Source organism: Triticum aestivum, chromosome 2A (genome assembly GCF_018294505.1).
Source record: "Triticum aestivum cultivar Chinese Spring chromosome 2A, IWGSC CS RefSeq v2.1, whole genome shotgun sequence".
NCBI lineage: Eukaryota > Viridiplantae > Streptophyta > Magnoliopsida > Poales > Poaceae > Triticum > Triticum aestivum.
This window is the reverse complement of record NC_057797.1, coordinates 235,288,929-235,311,960: the sequence shown is the minus strand read 5'-3', so window position 1 is coordinate 235,311,960 and position 23,032 is coordinate 235,288,929. Positions and strand designations below refer to the sequence as shown.

Genomic DNA, 23,032 nt, shown 5'->3' with positions numbered 1-23,032 from the left:
CTCGGTTATATAAAAACCGGGGTATGCATGGAAACCAGGCGTAGGGTTCATAAGTGCTTGAACAAACAAGTACCCAACTAGCTATGTTATATTACATGGGTAGTAAGAAACATCTTCCAGGGAGAATATTTCCGTTAAAGGTTCCTTTCCCTGGGTACGCATGCCCTAATGTGCATGTCCGGACTGCGAGTCGCAGGTTAAAAACATCTGGGGGCGTGTAGTGATTTAAGTGAAAGTCATCTTTTATTCACCGACTGAATATTCCCTTAAGAACGCTTGCTTTCGGCTTCACCCAGTTTGAGGTACACATCCGGCTGACCCGGCAGTAAGAATCGTAGAGGTGCTCCCCTTATGCCCTAGCCGAATTAACGGGAATGTAGGGCATAAACATAAGAGCCAGGCAACCCAACTTGGCCAAAACTTAAGTCATATCGATGCATATAATGGCGAAAAAAGGTACATGCGGAAGGATGACACATGTGCGGGGCATGAAGCCCAGAAAAATAATTAGATTAAGCTTCTGTATAGGAAGCCCCCAGGTATATTGAGCGCGGTTAGCGCATCAAGATTGTGTAACCAAGACACATGTTGGCCCTTTAGGGCTTTGAAGAGAAAAGAGATAAAGAAAAAGGAAAAAACATATGTGCAAAAAATTCATGGAGGTAAGGAGACGAACATAGAGTCTGGTGCTAGGCGTAGAATCTTCGTAGTCTGGCTGCGTTCCATGGGTTTGGCTCTAGTCGATTATTCGATGCATCCCGCAGACGGTACGCTCCACCGGCCAGAACTTGGTCGATAATGAAGGGACCTTCCCATTTGGGCTTGAGCTTGTTCTTTTTCTTCTCCGGCAGGCGCAGAACTAGTTCACCCAACGCTATAGGTTTTGGCCCGCACTTCTCTGCTTTGATACCTTTGAGCCTGTTGTTGATAGAATGCGAAACGGGCTTTTGCCACGTCGCGCTCCTCCTCCAAGGCATCCAAATTGTCCTGCCGATCGAGCTCGGCCTCTCTTTCTTCGTACATGCGCACTCGAGGTGAGTCATGAATTATGTCGCAAGGCAGTACCGCCTCAGCGTCGTACACCATAAAAATGATGTGTATCCGGTAGTGCGATTCGGCGTGGTCCGCAGCCCCCATAGTACGGAGTCGAGCTCCTCTACCCAATGGGTGTCTGATTCCTTTAAGGACCGGACTAATCTGGGTTTAATACCACTCATGATAAGGCCATTCGCGCGTTCGACTTGACCGTTAGTTTGCAGATGATAGACAGAAGCATAACCGAGCTTGATGCCCATGTTGATGCACCAAAGTTTCACCTAGTCGGCTGTAAAGTTTGTGCCATTGTCAGTGATGATGCTGTGGGGAATGCCATAATGGTGTACAACCCCGGATATGAAGTCTATCACTAGTCCAGATTCAGCCGTTTTGACAGGTTTGGCTTCTATCCATTTGGTGAATTTGTCCACCATGACTAGTAAGTATTTTCTCTTATGGGTTCCCCCTTTGAGGGGTCCGACCATATCGAGTCCCCAGACCGCGAAGGGCCAAGTAATGGGGATGGTTTGGAGGGCGGTAGGTGGCATGTGGCTTTGGTTTGCAAAAAGCTGGCAACCAACACAATGTTGAACCAGATGTTGTGCATCTGCCCGGGCCGTCGACCAATAAAAACCTGTACGGAAGGCCTTACTTACAAGGGCCCGGGATGCTGCGTGGTGTCTGCCGAGTCCGACATGGATTTCTGCCAACAGCTTCCGCCCTTCCTCTCCGGAGATGCACCTTTGAAGGACTCCGGTTGTGCTTTTCTTATAAAGCTCTCCCTTGTGGACCTTGTAGGCTTTAGATCGCCGCACTATGCAGCGAGCCTCATTCTGGTCCTCGGGTAATTCCTGTCTAGTTAGGTAGGCCAGGAATGGTTCTGTCCACGGGGCGATGACGGCCATTATCACGTGGGCAGAAGGTGTTATTTCGGTGGCAGAGCCTCCGATTGTGTCAGAGTATTCGGTATCTGGGGTTGTGGCCGGGTCCGGACTAATTTTGCTGGTGTCCCCTTCCCATACCACGGATGGTTTAAACAGTCTATCCAGGAAGATGTTTGGTGGGACAGGGTCGCGTTTAGCACCGATACGAGCTAGGATGTCTGCTGCCTGGTTGTTTTCCCGAGCCACGTGGTGGAATTCCAGCCCCTCGAACTGAGGTGACATTTTGAGGACGGCATTATGATATGCCGCCATTTTCGGATCCTTGGCATCGAAGTCTCCATTTATTTGGGATATTGCGAGGATCGAGTCCCCACGCACCTCTAGGCGTTGGATGCCCATGGAGACAGCCATCCGGAGGCCATGTAGTAGGGCCTCATATTCGGCTACGTTATTGGAGTCCATATATAGTATTTGGAGCACGTATTGCACCGTGTCTCCGGCGGGGGACGTCGGGACGATGCCAGCCCCTAGACTAGCCAGCATTTTAGAGCCGTCGAAGTGCATGCTCCAATTAGAGTATGTGTCGTACTCTTTAGGGAGTTCGGCTTCTGTCCATTCGGCTACGAAGTCGGCCAGTACTTGCGACTTAATGGCTCGTCGTGGCTTATATGTTATGTCGAACGGGAGGAGCTCAATAGCCCATTTGGCAATCCGGCCCATGGCGTCACGGTTGTTTATTATGTCATTGAGTGGTACTTTGGATGCCACCGTGATCGAACACTCTTGAAAGTAGTGTCGTAATTTCCGGGATGCCATAAACACCGCGTATGCTATCTTTTGGTAATGTGGGTACCGTGATTTTCATGGAGTGAGGACGGTGGATACATAATATACTGGCTTTTGAAGCGGGAATTTATGTCCGTCCGTCTCTCGTTCGACGACGAGCACTGCGCTTACAACTTGGTGAGTTGCCGCTATATATAATAGCATTGGTTCGCCAATAGTTAGCGCGGCCAGGATTGGGTTGGCGGACAGGATGGCTTTGATTTCTTCCAGTCCGGCCGCGGTTGCGTCCGTCCACTCGAAGTGTTTGGTGCGCCTAAGAAGGCGATAAAGGGGAAGTGCCTTTTCTCCTAATCGGGAGATAAAGCAGCTTAAAGCCGCCATGCATCCAGTCAATTTTTAGATTTGCTTGAGGTTAGTTGGGGTAGCCAACTGTGACAGAGCTCGGATTTTAGCCGGATTTGCTTCAATTCCTCTACTGGAGATGATGAAGCCCAGGAGCTTTCCGGCGGGAACACCGAAGACGCATTTTTCCGGATTGAGCTTAATGTCGTATGTTCGGAGATTGGTGAACGTGAGCCTCAAGTCGTCTATTAAAGAGTCGACGTGTCTGGTTTTAATGACCACATCGTCTACGTATGCCTCCACAGTCTTGACGATCTGCTTTTTCAGACATGTCTGGATCATGCGCTGATAAGTTGCACCGGTATTTTTGAGCCCAAAGGGCATTGTGTTAAAGGAGAAGGGGTCGTATGGTGTTATAAATGCTGTTGCGGCTTGATTAGACTCCGCCATATTAATTTGGTGGTAACCGGAGTATGCATCGAGGAAGCACAATGATTCGTGTCCTGCGGTAGCATCGATGATTTGATCGATGCGAGGGAGTGGGAAGGGATCCTTTGGGCAAGCCTTGTTAAGGTCTTTGAAGTCGACACATAGGTGCCAGGATTTGTCCTTTTTTGGTACCATCACCAGGTTTGCTAGCCAATCCGGATGTTTTATTTCTTTAATGAATTCGGCTTGCAGTAGCTTAGCCAGCTCCTCTCCCATGGCTTGTCGCTTAGGTTCAGAGAAACACCGAAGAGTCGGCTTGACCGGCTTGAATCCTTTTAGAATATTAAGGCTATGCTCGGCCAATCTGCGTGGGATTCCTGGCATGTCTGAAGGATGTCAGGCGAATATGTCCCAATTCTCGCGCAGAAACTCCCGTAGTGCGGCGTCTACAGCGGGGTCTAATTGTGCCCCAATGGATGCTGTTTTTGTAGGGTCCGTTGGATGGACTTGGAATTTAACTATGTCGTCTGCTGGTTTAAAGGAGGTGGACTTGGATCTTTTGTCTAGTATCACGTCGTCCCTGTCCACCGTGGAGTGCGGCGCGGTTAACTCCTGTGCCACAAGGGCTTCGGATAATGCCTCGAGGGCTAGTGCGGCTGTTTTGTTCTTGGCGCGGAGTGCTATGTCCGGATCACTAGCTAGAGTGATAATTCCCTTGGGTCCGGGCATTTTGAGCTTCATGTACCTGTAATGGGGTATGGCTTGAAAAACCGTGAATGCCTCCCGCCCTAGAAGGGTGTGGTATCCGGTACTGAACGGAGCCACTTGAAATGTAATTTCTTCGGACCTGTAATTCTCTGGAGTGCCAAATACGACATCAAGTGTGATTTTCCCAGCGCAATGTGCCTCCCGACTAGGGATGATTCCTCGGAAGGTCATACTGCTTTGCTCAATACGGTTTCTGTCTATGTACATCTTTTGGAGCATGGATGAGGTTTAATCCGCTGCCGCCATCGATGAGCACCTTAGTGAGCCAAAAGCCATCCACAATTGGACTGAGGACCAAAGTGGCTGGTGCTCGGACTATTCGGAATTTAGGTTTGTCACTGGCGTTGAAGGTGATAGCCGTGTCACTCCATGGATTTATTGTTGCCACGTGGCAGACTTCGGCAAGGCCGCAGAGTGCTCGCTTACGCCTATTATTTGAGGCGAAGGTCTCGAATACTGTTAATACTGTGTTGTTATCCGTGGGGAGGTGCTCTGAGGTATTTTGGGTGAGGGGATCCTCATCGCTTTTGGCAACCTACCGGAGTACCCAACATGCTCTAAGGCCGTGTGTTGATATGGTATCCGTTGTACTCTGAATTTTGCAGGGCCCGTTGAGCCATCCCTCCAATACGGTTTCCACGACATGTAGTGGGATTTTGCTTCTTTGTAATTGGGTCGGGCGACTCATAAGAGTGCGCCCTTTTAGTTCGGACTAGGGGTTTTGTCAGAGCTGGGTTATCCCAGAATTGCGTTTGGGTTTTCCAGGCACTCTCCATCGCATAGTATTTCCATACAATGTCTGCCAAGTCAGCGAAGTGTGCTACATCACGGCGACTTATGGCGTTGAGGACTCCCTTGCCCGTGCAATTGTTGCAAAAGAACGAAATTGCATCTTCCTCGCGATAGTCCTTGACCTTGTTCATTACAAGGAGGAATCTGGCCCAATAGTGATGTATTGTTTCTTGGGGCGCTTGCCTAATTTTGGAAAGATAGTTTGTATCTGGGTCGGTGGGTGGATTGAAGTCTGGACCTTGACCCAATCTGTGATCCCGGGGCAGGAGAGTTTCCGATCTTGGAAGTTCGGGCTCTGGGATATTGCCCTGCGGGTTCGGTATGTGGCCTGATTCTGGATTCAGGGTTAGGGCGGCGTCCTCCCGTGAGCGCGTATCCTGTTCGGAGAGCTCGGGAATTCAGACATAGTTCGTCCTTAGGATAGAGGGAGAATCGCCGCATTGCTCCTCCACCACCGCTATTTGATGGGTGTCCGGCAGAGAGTTAATCTCCCTTTGGTCGGGTTTAAGCCCGATCCGATCGTAGTCCGTAGCGACTCCAAGAGCGGCAATGCGATCCAAGAGCTCGTTCAAAGAGGAGAGCTCCATTGGATCCATCTGCTCGGCGAATTTTGAGCCGATGTGGAGGCTATTTTCGATGACCCGAGAGGTCATCATCGGCGCAGCGGCCGAGCGGGCGGTCATGATGAAGCCGCCTAGTCGGAGAGTTTGGCCTACAGCCAGGGCTCCCCCAGAGGTGATGTTGTCCTTGACAACGAGGCAAGCCATCTTCCTTATGATGACGACACAGTGGAACTCTCAATGAAAGCACCAATGTCGGTGTCAAAACCGGCGGATCTCGGGTAGGGGTCCCGAACTATGCGTCTAAGGTGGATGGTAACCGGAGGCAGGGGACACGATGTTTACCTAGGTTTGGGCCCTCTTGATAGAGGTAATACCCTACGTCCTGCTCGATTGTTCTTGATGATATGAGTATTACAAGAGTTGATCTACCACGAGATCGGAGAGGCTAAACCCTAGAAGCTAGCCTATGGTATGATTGTATGTCGTCCTACGGACTAAAACCCTCCGGTTTATATAGACACCAGAGGGGGCTAGGGTTACACAAGGTCGGTTACAAAGGAGGAGATATACATATTCGTATTGCCTAGCTTGCCTTCCACGCCAAGTAGAGTCCCACCCGGAGACGAGTCGAAGTCTTCAATCTTGTATCTTCATAGTCCAACAGTCTGGCAAAGGATATAGTCCGGCTGTCCGGAGACCCCCTAATCTGGGACTCCCTCAGTTAGCGTAAGCCTGCCCCTGGGAGATTAGTGGTACCCTGTGGCCATTCTCGACGGCGTGGTTGGTGGGCTCTCGGGTGGCTCCTGGAAGGCCTCAGCTCCTAATGCCTCCTCTTCCCAACCTGGGTCGAGGAACGAGTCGGGGTCATCTTCCGGTGTGTACTCCTGGTTCATCATGCGGGGCACGTAGGCCTCCGAGGCCGTTGCCCTGAAGACCTTCCCGAAGTGCCCCACGCTCCATGTTGCCCGGCCCATGACGTCGTCCTGAGGATGGTGGGGTAGCGCCCCACTTGGGCCGTGTGCGGCGACGCTTGTGCCCGCACCCATCTGGGGTGGTGCAGGTGCAATGGGGCGTCGTTCGTCGTGGATCGTGCTGACATCGACGAGGCCCCCGGGCGCACTCGGGGCACGCGGGCGCGGCGAGGCCCGCCGTGGGATCCGGCCGCTGCCTGGGGCATGAGCTGGTAACAGAAGGGCGGTGCTCCTGTGGCCGCTGCATTTAGGAGCTCGGCGACGCGTTCCAGCAGTGCATCCCGGCTGCTCTCCATCAGTCGGCACCACAGCAGCTCCCGCGGCAACGTGAGTGTGGCCCGCATGTTTGCCTGCTCCCTCCGGGTGTGCGACGCTGTTGCCGCGGCGTGGCTTGCGGCCCTTGCAGCAGCTCGCGCCTGTCATGGGGTAAGGAGGGACGGTTCCTGGCCGTGGCGCCCATGCCCTGCAGCATCAGGTGGCGCTCGCGCCGCCTGGAGCGCGGGGTTGAGGCCTTCCTGGGCAGGCGGCGCCACCCGGGCTGGCCAGGCTGCCCAGCGGTCGGCGTTGGTCCTTTAGTCGCCGGACATCGGAACCGCGGAGCGTCAGTGGATCGACTGGCGGGATAGAGGCTCCAGTGCACTCCTACCTGGTGCGCCAAATGTCGGATTTCTGGTTTCGGTAAAACCCTTAAGGTTCGAACACTGGGGTGCGCGCGAAGATCTCCCCCTACCAAATCACGTCCTCAACCTCGCCTCGATCTTTGAGCTAACTCGACGAACTCACAACACAAGGGACACAAGATTTATACTGGTTCGGGCCATCGTCGCGGTGTAATACCCTACTCCAATGTGGTGGTGGTGGATTGCCTCTTGGGCTGATGATGAACAGTACAAGGGGAAGAACAGCCTCCTGAGGAGAGGTGTTCTTGTGCTTGGTGAACTTGTAGATGTCCGGATGGATCTCCCCCTCTAATGTGGTGGCTTAGTCCTATTTATAGAGGCACTGGTCCTCTCCTCAAATATTGAGCGGGAAGGAAGCCAACAATGGCCAATTCGAAAGGGGACAACTAGTACAGCTTATCCTGACAAAAGTAGTCTTCGCCTGCCAAAGGCTCTGGTGGTGACGCCGTCTTGGGCTCCATGGTGACCTCCATCTTGCCATCCTGCTGGTCTTGGTCTCGTTGCACCCATCTGGAAACCTTTGCTTGACGCCTCGGTACTCTGCGTCCGCGCTTGCCTCCTTAGCACCAAAGTGGAAACAAGGACACTATGCACGCTGGCGCTCGCCTGGCGTCCGCCTGGTCTCGATCATCATGGCTCACGTCATTGGAACCTCGCGAGGCTTGCCTGGCCTCGATATCTTCGCCCCTCACGAGCCAGCCTGGTGTGGCCGCTCCCGAGGAGGTCTTGTGTCATCCGCCTCGCAAGGCTTGGCCCCTCGTGAGGGTCTTGCATGCTTGTTGGTGAAGATGGGCCGTACGGGCCTGCATGCAGAGCCACGCCATGGGCCGCAGGCAGGCATGTCTGGGGACCCCCGTTCCCAGAACGCCGACAATAACCATGGGCTAAATATTTACTGTAGTGACTATTGTGGTTCTAAGTCTAACAATAGAATGGGGGTAGGTATGAGGAGGGAAGATCCTAGCTACGGTGAAGTTGTGCACGCAAGATTTAAGAGCTCAGGCCCTTCTCAGAAGAAGTAAGAGCTCTACGTCTCGGTGCCCGGAGGCTGGTCGATTGGATTATGCATGAAGGTACAGGGGTGTGAACCCTTGTCCCAGAGGAGGGGGCGGCTTATATAGAGTGCACCAGAACCCCATCCATCCCCCTGTTACATAAGGTTCAATGTACATAAATAGGGGACGTTACTGGTAACGTCAGGATTAAAGTGATATAAATGATCATTAAGACTACGGAGTGAACGCCTGGTCGTTGCCATCCAGAGTGACCTTAGATCTTCTATGCTCCGAGTGGTTTCTAATGTGGTCGAATGATTATATCCTGGTCGAATAGAATTGGGTTGTCTGAGTGGAAATCATGGTCGAGTGAGTTGCATCCTGAGGTGATTTCAGTCGGTATAATTTGCTGTCCTTTAAATGTCTTTGACTGTAGGGTAGTATCCTTGGGAAGGGTGCTTAGATCAGGTCTATTTCCCTACCCTAGGACATGTCATTGTCATTGGCCCCCGAATGGTTCTGGGTCCGAGTGGAGATGGAGTTGAAGATGGTTCTGACCCAATTTTCATGCTTCGGAAGCATTTTACTTGGATTGGTGAACCATGCAAAAATTTAAACTTTATTTTCAGTCGCCTTGAGCCATTCAGAGGTTGCCGAGTGAACTTAGCTGATAAGCTTCGAATGCTGATATGGCATAAAATCTTCGGCGCGATCTACTGTGCTGCCGTCCCCGGATCTCACGGGATTCTAAATTTGGGGAAACGCGTGGGGCGGAGAGAGCCGCAGTAAGCGGAGCGGATTAGGTAGGGGTGCCTCGATTCTTGTGCCACCTTTTCCGCCACGTATCGAGAGCGCGACTGTTGCGGGATTTGACAGGATTGCCTGGGCCCACAAGTCAGTCACTCGGGGAATAGGACCATATAAGGCGTCTAGGCCGGTGTTTTTGCACAGTGCGTCCCATTTTATTCCTTCCTCATTTGCTTCTCCACTGCATCCGCCTCCGCCCTCGGTGCTGCCACCCAGCCTGAGCTCAACTCGCCGCGATGGCACTACTAGGAAAATGCTTATACGTAGAACTTTACCAGTAGCGTTTGTTTGGGACCCCACGCTATTGGTAAATACCAGTAGCACTTGGTACAGAACGAGTTGCTGGTATTACTTAGCAGTAGCGTGATTTTTTTTGGGCAGCGCTACTAGTAAATGTGCTACACCATACCCCGAAGTCAAGATATAGTATCAGCGTGGGTGATCAACCAAACGCTACGGCTAAAGACATAGATGTAGCGTCTGGTTTGCAAAACTCGCTACTATCACCCACGCTACAAAAATATTCACCAACACCCTATCCAGATCCCCTTTACCCCCGCCTCCCTTCCATCTCCTCTCTTCTCTCAACCCACTCGCCGTCGGCCCTGATGAACAGCAGCGGAGGGGCCATGGCGACGAACGAACGACCAGCCGCGTCCGTCGACCCCTACGTCGAGCTCGCCTGCTCGCGCGGCCCCTCTCCCCCTTCCGTCTCCCCCGAGCCCCCGCCTTACTCTTCTCTACTGGTGCGTGCGGACCTCAGATCCACGAAACGGCTCTGCCGGTTGATCCCATCGCGCGCGCTCACACCATCTCTGTGCTCCCTGCAGGGACGTGGTGTTCTCGCGCTCGGCGTGGGGGCCTGCGGCACTGACGCCATCGACGACAAGGAGCTCCACCTCGTGCATCACAAGGACGGCCAGCGCCACATCAAGGTCCCCCGCCCCTTCCCTCCCTCCCCCGATCCGATCCCCTCTCGTTTCTGCGCCAATTGGTTGCGGCGACTTCGATTCCCAAATCGTATCGATTATGGCTGCTGGAATTGATTTCGAACAAGAATGGCACCAATCAGATGCAATTTTGAGTAGTACATATTGAATAAGCTGACCAACCAGCAACCCCTCACATGGTCTGTATTTTCAAGCAATTTTCTTCTCCAGGTAGGACATTTACTCAGGGTGAGGTTGTTAGTTGCCTGGGTAAAAATACATGGAGTATTCATACAGTCCATAGTAATATTGTTCTCCGGTGATCCAATCTGGTGCTACTTACTAAGCAAGTTAGTGATAATTTGTGTCTATCCATCAGCCTTGGCTCATGTCTATGACTATGTACATGTAGGTGTATACATGTTCTCTTAGTCAACTGCTAATTCACTGGACCGCTGATAGTTTTTTATTAGTGTGAGTGTGATTCCCCTTGTAACTAAGCAAAGTGATACGCGGAGGAATTGGCAGCCAAGGTGGCTCCACCTCGACATCGGACCTCCCACTGGACAGAATCGGAGTGGGACAATGTCGGTTCGATGGTCGACAGTGGCTGCGTATAGGAAAGAAGAAGACGACGGAAGCTGCACAGGAGTTGGTATGTCTTGGCTAGGACAGCTCGCGGACAGGAACAACGGGCAAGAATTGCATACGAGGCAAAGCTTAGGACGATTTGTTTTTTGAGGAACTGAGCAGGAGGAACAAGGGAGAGCAGTAACAATGGGGAGAAGCGCTCCCTGTCCTAATCCATCATGGTTGTGGCCTTGCCTTCTCAAAGGTGTTTCATTGCGTTCTTGCCGGTTTGAATTGTTTTGTTCCTCAAGTTGAGGATGCTATTCCAGTCCAATGGCACAGCGTATTATCTTATCTCTTTCTTTATTTGATGGGTGCTTATCCATCTTAAGACTGCAACTGCAAGTTCCATTGTCGTCTACATGTCTTTCAGATTGTTTTTTATACAGTGGAGAAGCTTTGTGCAGGTGCTCAGGACCAAGATTGCTGCTGTTTGTACTGCATACCGCTTTATGCATTGGCTAAATTTTTAGTTTGGCTTCTCACACCATGGTTTGCTTACCTAAATCTTTGTGTATGTTTGCACTGCAGGGCTGTGAACCTGTGATGCATCGGTGGACGAATCTGGTTTACGAGAAAGAGACATATGCGAGCGCTTTGTTTTCTTCTTTCAGGGTGCCTCCTACAGATACAAGTACATGCTCAGGTCAGGTATATATGTTTGTTTCTTTGTCCACCGGTTAGACTAAAACTTCTTTTAGTAGGGTAAATCTAATATTTCGTGGTAACTGTCCAGAGAAAAAAATGGATGGAGTGAGTTGAGTTGCAATTCCTACAAAGTAAATAATAAAAATTCTAATAAAGTATTGGTTTAACTAAAACATTCAGAATTCCTTTTGGGATTCTTTGGATCCAAATCCTAACCAGTCCATTTGGTTAACACAAATGGATTACTGAAATGAATATGCAAAAAAAATCAGAGATGATGACCTTGGGATTGACAATGCATTGTCATCAAATAGACACTGCGGCCACTATCGTAGAGGGTGGAAAGGAGGATAAGCGACACCAATGGGATGCCATGTTTGAATAGAGAACATGGAATTGTGTGGGGAGAGGGTTATCCTTTAACCATTAAGCCATGCTTGTTAGGCTAGGGGTATGTAGTATTTTTTTCTCCCGTTGCAACGCACGGGGCTTTTTGCTAGTATAACTTTAACAACTACAATCTTGAGAATTTTTTCCATTCTTTTTTAGCCCATGCCTTCCACTAATTTTCTGCACAACGAAGATATAGGCTACACACCTCCACATTATTTCTCTCTCAAAAAAATAACCTCCACATGATTGCCACTTCAAACTCCAAAGGATTTCCAGCCACAACTCACGTGTGGTCAGGAAGACAAGTCAAGTCAAGTGGAGCATTAGGTACACGCTCTGCTGTGTAAACACACACACACACACACACACAAAGATACTTCAATCCACTCCTTTATTCTTGCTAGGAGTCTCGCCGCTCTGCCTCGCACGGTAACCGGAGTTTGGTCGACGACAAGACTCTGGTAACTACGAACCCTTCCATCTCCCCTATCATGCTTTCTCCGGTTGTCCATGGAGCTGTTGCTTGCTGAATTTAGGCTTTGTTTTTTTTCGATGAAGGGCTCTTAATTTAGGCTTAGTTGGAATAATTCCTTGCAATACTACTATTTTTAATTGTCAGTGCCTTCGATGATCCATGCTCCATCTGCACACATATTTATTATGCGTGTTTATATTCTCAAAAAAAGATGGCGTGTGTTTATCTGTTAACCGTATCGCTTAGCTAAGATCGTAACAAGATATTGGTAGTTGTACGCTTTCTAAAAAGGAACATATTTTCCTCACAAAACTAAGAGACGATCAACTTTAGGAATTGCAACTTTATAGACAGTATTAATCTAGACTGGTATCTTGGTAACCATGTGCGTTCATGTACCATTTAGTTTGTATAGCCAGTGAGGAATTAAGCATATATTTTCGGCATGAGCTCTTTTAAATTGCTAGATGAGAAGGAATCTTAACTTAATTGGTCTTGTGAATTGTAATATACTATTTGGTTGAACTGGTGATATTTTCATACTAACAAGTTTTCACATTCCCGATGTGGACGCGGGGTTGATTGACGCGGACTAGCGCGGCCCGGTGGGCGCTATGCTCTTCAACCCGGTGAAGCCCGGAAGCCACGTCGCACAGATGATCGTCCAGGTGATCATGACACCAAAGGTTGCCGAGGTGGAGGACCTCGATGCCGGGGGGGGGGGGATTTGGGTCCACCGGCATCTGAACTTCGAGCCTTGGTAGATACATCTAGAGAAGAGGTTTGTTTAGGTTGGTGGTGAACACTAGGGAAGGTACCCATGTTTCGATGATGGTTGTGTGCGTATGATTTTAAATGGACTCTTGTGATCTCTTCTAGTTGAGATGGTTCTATGACCTTAGTTTATCTTGCACTGGATGTGTCTCTGATTTCCATCCATGAATATGGCATCTAATTTTTTTTAATTCCTAATTAGCTAGTAGTAGCGCGGGGGAAAAGGTGCATGCTACTAGTCCTAATTAGCTAGTAGTAGCGTGGGAGAAAAATGCACGCTACTAGTACTTAGGATAGTAAGTAGCGTGGGTTATAAAAAAGCGCTACTGCTATCTTCAGTTACCAGTAGCGCTGGGAAAAACAAGCGCTACTGCTAAAAAATAGTTGTAGCGTTCTAGTAGTAGCGCGTCTACCAGCGCTACTGGTAGAAAAAAACCAACGCTACTGGTAAGCATTTTCCTAGTAGTGTGGGGAAGGACAAGACGGCGGCTCTGGAGCGCGCGAAGAAGGTGACGGCAAAGACGAAGGGGAAGAAGACAAGCCGGGGAGGGTCGTCGTCGAGAACTGGCCTGCCGCCCGGCTAGATCCAGGGCGACTGGATTTGGTCAATGATCCAGCAGGAAGATCTGAGGATCTGGTTGAGGGGGGATTGATTCCCCACGGTTCTTAGCGGCTTTCGGAGGACGAGACCGATCCGCGGCCGCAGGAGGGTGACTGTGTCCTTGCGACCCACATCAACCGCAGTTTCTCTTTGCCCCCCCCCCCAAATCCTTTCTTCCAAGGTTTTCTGAACTTTTTTGGAGCCCAACTTCATCACTTTTCTCCCAACGCCATCACATACCTTGCTACATACGTGTCCATGCGTGTGAACTTTCTGGGCTATCGACTGCACTAGGGTCTCTTCAAACACATTTTCACTTGTCGTTCTCAGTCTGCAAAAAAGGCTAACCTGAGTGATGAGAGGACACATGTGATCCAGATGTGTGGAGGTCTAGGGATCTAGATGAGGAGTAAAAGTACTTTCCCTGCTGTAGTTCTTTCTGTTTCAGTCAGAGGGTGGCAGTCGACCTGGTTCTACTGTAAGGACCAACCGACCCCTGGTCAGTCGACTGGCCTTCTCCCGTTTTCCATAGAGCGAGTAAAGAAGCCTTCTCCCTTGAAAGTGACTCCAGCTGAGAAAGTGGAGGTGAACATGTTGGTTGAGCGAGTAGTCCAACTTGTCCGCGACGGTGTGACTGGCGTGGACTTGTTAGAGGTGTTTCTTAGTCGACGCATCCAGCCACTCCAACCCGTGATCATCCAATGTGGATGTACTCGGGTATTGGTGACAACACTCGGGTCCACCCGGAGGAAGTTGACAAGGAGACGGTGGTGCAGTGGTTGCAGGGCATCACTAGCAACAAGGACAACCCCAGGGGGTCTAGGAGGATTCCTCCACTCGACAACACCAACGAACCAGACAAGGTCTAACTCTTTTCTTCCGAGTGTCCTTTGTTCTGACATGTATTTATTCTCGAAACCGATTGATATCCGCTCGACTCTGTGCCTTGCAGATCTACACTAAGATGTATTCGATGCCCAACGGAGAGCAGGAGCAGGAGGGAGAGGCGAGCGGGGGTGACAGTGGTGACTGAAATTCTGACGGAGGACGAGACAAGGAGAGTGAAGACTCGAGCAGTGGTGTGGAGGTCGACTCTCCACCTCGCACGGAAGGAGCTCCAAGCAGAGGTAGGACCCAGCAAGTGTTCGTGGCAAAGCTACTCCACCGACCGGACAGACCTTAAAGCGCACTGGAACATCTTCTCCTGTGCTGACTAAGAAAGCTCCGAAGCAGCCCAAAGACGCATCGTCAAAGCCTCGGAAGGCCTTTCCCAAGATTAAAGTGGATATCCCCATCGCTTCTGGGTAATTATTGTGCTCGACCTCTTAGTTTTTGCATGACTCAATCTTCAGTCGACTCACTTTCCTGTTTTGACCGAGTGAGTTCTAAAATTTGCAGTGCTGCTACCTCTGGGACTTCTATTTACCAAGATGATGATGACGAGGAGATGGAAGACGTAGTCACCTCCAACGCGGGTATAACTCTTGTCATCTTGTCTTTACTTTATGAGCCATTTTGACGGTCGACTGAACTCTTGCAATTGAATGCTTTGCAGCTCCGCCCAATGTTATTGAACTTCCAGATGACGACGAAGATGTGCCGCAGAGACCTATTGGAAGGAGGGGCGGGACTTCAAGCAGGAAGGCACCGGCTAGCAAAACGTCCCAGTCAACGCCGGCGACGGAACCAGTGATTTAGCAGTCCAGAGACCTCAACTGGGTTTCTGTAACTTTTGTCGTTCCAGTATCGAGTGAACGTCCTTGATCATCAACTGCACAAGTCCCTATTTCGTCTGTAGAACACCACGCCTCGAATCGTCAAGTTGTCGCGACTCTTCCACCGTCTCCGCTGTTTGTCACCCATCGCGTTTCGGAGGATTAGGCAAGCGTTGATAAGGAAGCCATACGCCAAGCAGGCCTGATGATGGAGCGGATGAATACGGTGCATGAGACCAGCCAAGTTGCCTATGATGCCAGTGCAGCTCTCCAAGCCAATGTCCAGGTTAGTTGATTTCTGACTGACCCTCCAACTTGATGCTTGTTCTGTTAGGATATGCTACCTGAAGACTTTCATTGTGTATCCATTCGTTAGTCTGCACTCCGCATCTGTACACCCACTGGGTGTTTCAATTTATGCTGAGTAGTTTTTCCAGTTGAGTCGACTAGGTTGTGTCGATTGTATCTCTGGACTAGTGGGGACACACAGAGTGCACCCAATGTGCGTAGTCCCCGAGGCCACCATCGAATGTGTGATTCGGCGGGGGTCTTGATAAAAATATCTTGTTCTACAGTTCTTCCACTCGGTCTAGGCGGACCCCGTCGAGTGGAAACTTAACCAATGGGGGCATGCTGAATGCACCCACTAGGTGTAGTCCCCGAGACCGCAGTCGACTGCGGGTAGTCGGTTATGGTCTAAGAATAACTGTTGCTTGCTTTTTTTGTTTGAGCGACTAGACTGACCAAGTCGAGTACCAGTGGGGGCATGCCAAGTGCACCAACTGGGTGTACTCCCCGAGACTACTGTTGAATGTTTGATTCTGCAGTAGTCTTAGAATTCTTTTCACTTGGAAGCGAATAATCTTTTATTCTTTCCACTGATATATCTTTTTTACTGACTTCAGAAATCCTGTGAGCTCATATCCCAATTTGCTGAATTTGAGAGAAAGCAGATCCAGCTCAATCTTGACTTGGAGTTGGCCAAGAAGAACTTGCAGAAGGCCAAAGACGAAACAACTGGTATGGAAGGTAAAAACTTGTCGACTGTAGGATCAGGCTGTCTCTCGAGTCATTTCCTTGTTCTTCTCTCTGAACTGAATGTTGTTTGTTGTGTGTGTGTGTGTGTGTATATATATATATTTATATTTAGAGAAAATGAGGCAGGCTCTGGCATAGAAGGACCTTGATCTTGCCGCAGCACAGGAGGCTCTGGAGAAAACAACACTCGCTGATAAGAAGCTGGCTTCAATCGGGGCGCTAGAGGAAGACAACGTCAAGCTGAAGACTGCTCTTGCCGAAGCTAATAGAGAAGTGACCCATTTGAAGAAGGACAAAGTAGCCTTGAACGAAAAGATTGAATTCATTTCTCGGAAGAGAAATGACCTGGAGGCTTATCTGGGCGGACTCGCCAAGAAGTTATTCCTTATGCTTGAAGGTACCTTTCCTTGTCCGACTGTTTCGCTATCGTTGATTCGCTATAAAGCTGTTGACTCATTAGTTCTTTGTGATTGTAGAATTCTGTCAAAACTTTGAGGAAGAAACTGAGCGAATCGAGACAATCTTGGACCCCGTCAATTCCCTTGTTAAGGATGAAGCTGTCATGAACGTGCTTCGACTGGAATCCCGTCTTGCCAACCTTATAGACTACCTTGTTCGACTGAAGGTTGCGGTGCCGCGGATTGACACGACGCTTTTCCAAAGGAGACGCTCCAAAATGACCTCGAGTCTTTGATGACTCGACTCAATGAGATCCCTGGTCGAGTGCAGGAATGGAAGAAATCGTCTACTCGGTGCGGTGTTGACGTAGCTCTGTTCCTTGTTCGTGTCCATTGCAATGAGGCCAAAGAAGAGAAGTTAGCAGCGATCAAGGTTGCCAACACCAAGAGACTTGACTTCTAGTCTTTTATGGAGACCTTCATTGCTGCTGCTACTCGAATTGCAGATGGAATTGACCTGGATTAGTTCGTCAAGCCTGCCAGTCCTCCTCCCGTGGAGTGAACAAACTTTTTACAATCCGATTAAATTTGCCTCGGTATGACGAGTGGTTTTGTAACCGTTAAACTCCTTCGGGCCTGATGCGCGAGTATTTTTATCTGCGGTTCTAAACTTTGAGATTTATCTGAACTTTGTTATTTTTGAATCTCTTGACTCTAAGCGGAACTTGATTCTTCAGACTGAATTGTTACTGACTCTGTGATGTAGCTCTGTCAAGTGGACCATGGACAAGGGCACTTGGTGTCATCCATGACTTGCACCTCGTCGTCTTTGCGGATCGGTATGGAGCGGACGTTATACTTGTGTCGCAGCTCTGTCGAGTGGGTCATGGACAAGGGCTCTTGGTGATGTGCATGACCTGCACCTCCTCGTCATTGCGGATCAGGATGCAGTAGACATTATACTTGTGTCGCAGCTCCGTCGAGTGGGTCGTGGACAAGGGCACTTGGTGCTGTGCACGACCTGCACCTCATCGTCCTTGCAGATCGGGATGGAGCGGACGTCATACTTGTGTTGCAACTCCGTCGAGTGGGTCGTGGAAAAGGGCACTTGATGCTGTGCACGACCTGCACCTCGTCGTCCTTGCGGATCAGGACGGTTTTTAACTTAGGCGAGTACGAGACTGCAGCTAAGCCTCCGAGTGGGAGGATTGCTCTCCACTCGGTAGGATTTGGGAAACTTAGGCAAGTACGGAACTGCAGCTAAGCCCCCGAGTGGGAGGATTGCTCTTCACTTGGTAGGATTTTTTAAACATAGGCGAGTACGGGACTGCAGCTAAGCCCTCGAGTGGGAGGATTGCTCTCCACTCGGTAGGATTTTTTAAACTTAGGTGAGTACGGGACTGCAGCTAAGCCCCCGAGTGGGAGGATTGCTCTTCACTCGGTGGGACTTTTTAAACTTAGGCGAGTACGGGACTGCAGCTAAGCCCCCGAGTGGGAGGATTGCTCTCCACTCGGTAAGATTTTTTAAACTTAGGCGAGTACGGGACTGCAGCTAAGCCCCCTGAATGGGAGGATTGCTCTCCACTCGGTAGGATTTTTTAAACATAGGCGAGTACGAGACTGCAGCTAAGCCCCCGAGTGGGAGGATTGCTCTCCACTCGGTAGGATTTTTTGAACTTAGGCGAGTGCGGAACTGCAGCTAAGCCCCTGAGTGGGAGGATTGCTCTCCACTTGGTAGGACTTTTTAAACTTAGGCGAGTACGGAACTGTAGCTAAGCCCCTGAGTGGGAGGATTGCTCTTCACTCGGTGGAATTTTTTAAACTTAGGCGAGTACGGGACTGCAGCTAAGCCCCCGAGTGGGAGGATTGCTCTCCACTCGGTAAGATTTTTTAAACTTAGGCGAGTACGAAACTGCAACTAAGCTCCCGAGTGGGAGGATTCCTCTCCACTCGGTATGATTTTTTCAAACTTAGGTGAATCGAATTCACAGCTAAGCCCCCCGAGTGAGAGGCTTGCTCTTCACTCGGTAGGATTTTGTTTTTGAAACTTAGGCGAATCGGATTCGTGGCTAAGCCACCCACTAGGGGATTTTGAACGCATTTAGTAATAACAATCATTTAGGAGACTGTAAAACCATGTCTTTGATAAACAAACTGAAAGGTACTTCTTATTACATCTCAACAGTCTGAATGCTTAAGTATAAAAATGGTGGAGCAGCTCCGCATTCCAAGCGCGTGGCTCATATTTCTTGTATTCCACATCATACAGGTGGTATCCTCCATTGTGGAGCACTTTGGTGATGATGAAGGGGCCTTCCCAGGCGGGAGCAAGCTTGTGTGGTCGTTGCTGATCCACTCAGAGAACCAGGTCCCCTTCCTGAAATGCTCGACCTCTTACGTTTCTAGCATGGAACCGACGAAGGTGTTGCTGATAGATGGTCGACCTGGTCAAGGTCATTTCTCTTTCCTCTTCCAGAAGATCAACAACGTCTTGTCGGGCTTGTCCTGCTTCTGCCTCTAAGAAAAGCTCTATTCGTGGGGCATTGTGGAGTAAATCAGTCGGCAGCATGGCTTCGGATCCATAGACCATGAAGAAGGGAGTCTGGCCAGTCGACCGATTTGGCGTTGTTCCAAGACCCCACAGTACTGATGGTAACTCATCTACCCAGGCACCAGCCGCATGCTTGAGGTCACGCATTAATCTGGGCTTCAACCCTTGGAGGATCAAACCATTTGCTCTTTTTACTTGTCCATTCGACTATGGGTGAGCGACTGAAGCATAGTCGACCCGGGTGCCTTGGGAAGCACAGAAAGTTATGAACTCATCTGAACCAAAGTTTGAACCATTGTCTGTGATGATGTTGTGCGGGACTCCATATCTGAATGTTAACTCCCTGATGAAGCTAATGGCAGTACCCGAGTCGAGGTTCTTGATGGGTTTGGCCTCAATCCATTTAGTGAACTTGTCGACTGCAACAAGCAGGTGGGTGAAACCACTTCTACCAGTCCTCAGGGGTCCAACCATATCCAACCCCCAAACAGCAAATGGCCAAATGATTGGAATGGTCTTCAAAGCTGAAGCGGGCTTGTGAGACATGTTGGAGTAGAACTGACAGCCTTCACACTTGTCGACTATTTATTTTGCCATTTCATTTGCTCGTGGCCAGTAAAAACCTTCTCTGTATGCTTTAGCCATGATTGTCCGAGAGGACGCATGGTGACCACAGGTCCCTGAGTGGATATCATTGAAGATCATTCGACCTTCCTCTGGGTAATGCATCGTTGAGCAACTCCAGTCACACTCTCCCTGTAGAGTCGACCACTTATCACAGTGAAGGATTTGGATCGACGGACATTCTGACGTGCTTCATCTTCGTCTTCTGGAAGCTCTTTCCTGAGAATATATGCGATATATGACACTGTCTAGTCTAGAATGACGACCAAAACTTCCATGATTAAGTCAACCACGACTGGGATTTCAACTTCAGTCCAATCAGTAGAACTCTTAGGCTGCGGGGGCTCTTCTGTGAAGGGATCCTCTTGAACTTATGGTGTGTGAAGATGCTCCAAGAACACATTGCTGGGAATGGCCTCCCGCTTGGAACCTAGCTTTGCCAGGTCATCCGCTGTCTGGTTCTTCGGTCGGGGAATATGGTGGAGCTCTAGCCCTTCAAACTTCTTTTCTAACTTTCTCACTGCATTGCAATAACCAGTCATGGGTGGGCTTCTGACGTCCCACTCCTTCATCACTTGATTGACCACTAAATCTGAGTCGCCGTAGACCATTATGCGACAGACGCTGAATGAAATGGCCATTCGCAACCCATACAGAAGTGATTCGTATTCAGCTTCATTGTTGGAGGAATCAAAATGAATGTGAAGGACATAACTGAGTTTGTTACCTCGTGGGGATACCAGAACTACTCCAGCGCCAGAACCATTCAACATCTTGGACCCATCAAAGAACATAGTCCAATGTTCCGAGTGAACTTGAGTCGGTTGCTGCTGTTCGATCCACTCGACGAGGAAATCTGCTATTGCTTGGGACTTGATTGTTTTCTTTGCCTCAAACTTGATATCCAACATATCGGATTTCGTGTTTCGGCAGACCCTTGAGGTTCGAACACTGGGGTGTGCGCGGAGATCTCTCCCCTACTGATCTGCGTCTGATCCTCTCGTGTGAACTAAGATGAAAATGATGAACAACACAAGAGACACGGTGTTTATACTGGTTCGGGCCACCATTGTGGTGTAATACCCTACTCCAGTGTGTGGTATGGTGGATTGCCTCTGGGGCTGATGATGGACAGTACAAGGGAAGAACAGCCTCGCGAGAGGTGTTCATGCGCCGGTGCGATGAACTGCTATGGTGAGTTCCGTCGCCTCTCTCTCTCTCTGCTAGGGTTCTACCAGATCTCTTGATGTTCTCGGGGTGTCTGGATGTCTCTACTCTGTGGTGGCTAGCTCTATTTATAGAGGCCCTGGGCCTCTCCCCGAATAATTGAGCGGGAAGGGCGCCAACAATTGGCCATTGTGAAGGGGAACATCTAGTACAAGTTATCCTGACCAAAGGTGGTCTTCGGCTGCCAAAAGCACTAGTGATGACGACGTCTTGGGCTCCACGGTGACCTCCGTCCCGCCGCTCTGCTGGTCTTTGTCTCGTTGCACCGAAATGGCACCCTTTGCCCGATGCCTTGGCCTGTGCTTGCCCCCTTTGCACCAAAGGGGAAACAAGGACACTGCGCAGGCCGGCGCCCGCCTGGCCTTGATCGTCATGGCTTGCGTCATGGGATCCTCGCGAGGTACCCCTGCCTTGATCTCTCCGCCTCCTCGTGACCCTACCTGATGAGGCTGCCTCTAAGGAAGCTCCCTGTCGTCTGCCCCGCGAGGCTTGGCCCCTCGCGAGGGTCTTGAGCTTGAGCTGATGAAGATGGGCCGCGCTGGGCCCCCACTTGAGCCACACCGCAGGCCGCAGGCAGGCAAGTCTGGGGACCCCTGTTCCCAGAACGCCGACACAATGAAAGGAGTTCAATCGCCCACTTTGCCACTCGACCAGTTGCATCTCTGTTGTTCAGAATTTCTGACAATGGAGCATCGCTGACGACTGTGATAGAGTGATCTGAGAAATAATGTGCAACCTTCTTCGTGGTCTAGTAATTTCCATAGACAAGCTTCTGATAATGCGGATATCTCTGCTTGGACGGAGTTAAGACTTCATAAATATAGTACACTGGACGTTGAACCTTATAGGCTTTACCTTCTTCTTCCCGCTCGATCGTGAGTACTGTACTGACAACTTGTCCAGTGGCTGCAATATAAAGCAGTAAAGGCTTTTTGCTGATTGGAGCGACGAGCACCGGCTGGATGGAAAGTAGGGTTTTGAGCTCTAGAAACGCTGCATCAGCTTCAGGAGTCCACTCTAGCTTATCAGATTTCTTCATTAATCGGTAAAGAGGCAATGCCTTTTCACTGATATGAGAGATGAATCGACTCAAAGCGGCCAAACAACCAGTAAGCTTCTGAACGTCGTGTATGCGCACAGGGCATCTCATTCGGAGTATTGCGCCAACTTTCTCTGGGTTTGCATCAATCCCACATACGGAAACGAGGAAATCAAGTAACTTTCCACCTGGAACTTCGAATGTACACTTCGACGGGTTAAGCTTGATATCATATCTTCTTAGATTGACAAAGGTTTCAGCGAGGTCAGTTAGCAGGTCAGAACCTTTACACATTCCAACTGATTTGAGTGAGCGGGCACTTTTGTATCATGCGCATGAATGTGGCATCAACATTCTTGAGACCAAAGGCAATAGTAACATAGCAAAAGCACCTGAATGGGGTGATAAAAGCTATTTTTATTTCATCGGGTCCATACAGTCGGATCTGATGATACCTGGAGTATGCGTCCAGAAAGTACAATCGCTCACATCCCGCAGTCGAGTCGACTATCTGATCGATGCGGGGGAGAGGGAAGTGATCTTTCAGGCAGGCCCGATTGATATGCTTGAAGTCAATACACATACGGAGTGAATCATCTTTCTTGGGGACCATGAAGACGTTGGCGAGCCACTCGGAGTGGTAAATCTCTCGGATGAACTCAGCTGCCAAAAGCCGAGACACTTCCTCACCAATTTCCTTTCTTTTCTCCACGGCGGACCATCAGAGATGCTCTTTGACATGTTTTGCTTTTGGGTCGACTCGCAAACGGTGCTTGTCGGTGTCCAAACCGGCAGATCTCGGGTAGGGGGTCCCGAACTGTGCGTCTAGGCCGGATGGTAACAGGAGGCAAGGGACACGAAGTTTTACCCAGGTTCGGGCCCTCTCGACGGAGGTAAAACCCTACGTCGTGCTTGATTAATATTGATGATATGGGTAG

The 23,032-nt window shown here is 49.9% G+C and overlaps 1 protein-coding gene across 7 annotated transcripts; it reads left to right on the top strand.

Annotated features, from left to right (window-relative positions):
- Nucleotides 1-9,536: 9,536 nt before the first annotated feature.
- Nucleotides 9,537-17,361, top strand: LOC123188462 (uncharacterized). 7 transcript variants are annotated; one of them, XR_006494680.1, is made up of 10 exons: nucleotides 9,537-9,798; nucleotides 9,883-9,987; nucleotides 11,143-11,257; nucleotides 14,279-14,365; nucleotides 14,455-14,806; nucleotides 14,901-14,977; nucleotides 15,058-15,503; nucleotides 16,123-16,246; nucleotides 16,368-16,652; nucleotides 16,732-17,358. XR_006494680.1 is itself a non-coding variant. In XM_044600590.1 (6 exons), exons 1-4 carry the CDS (start codon nucleotides 9,661-9,663, stop codon nucleotides 16,131-16,133), a joined length of 369 nt encoding a protein of 122 aa, XP_044456525.1. In that variant the 5' UTR covers nucleotides 9,547-9,660; the 3' UTR covers nucleotides 16,134-16,237; nucleotides 16,368-16,652; nucleotides 16,732-17,357. The 7 variants fall into 7 exon arrangements, 4 of the variants coding, with proteins under 4 accessions (XP_044456522.1, XP_044456523.1, XP_044456525.1 ...); XR_006494679.1 differs by having other exon boundaries at nucleotides 9,544-9,798; nucleotides 11,143-14,365; nucleotides 16,123-16,237; nucleotides 16,732-17,349; XR_006494681.1 differs by lacking the exons at nucleotides 9,537-9,798; nucleotides 9,883-9,987 and having other exon boundaries at nucleotides 9,995-11,262; nucleotides 12,724-14,365; nucleotides 16,732-17,361.
- The last annotated feature ends 5,671 nt before the right edge of the window (nucleotides 17,362-23,032 follow it).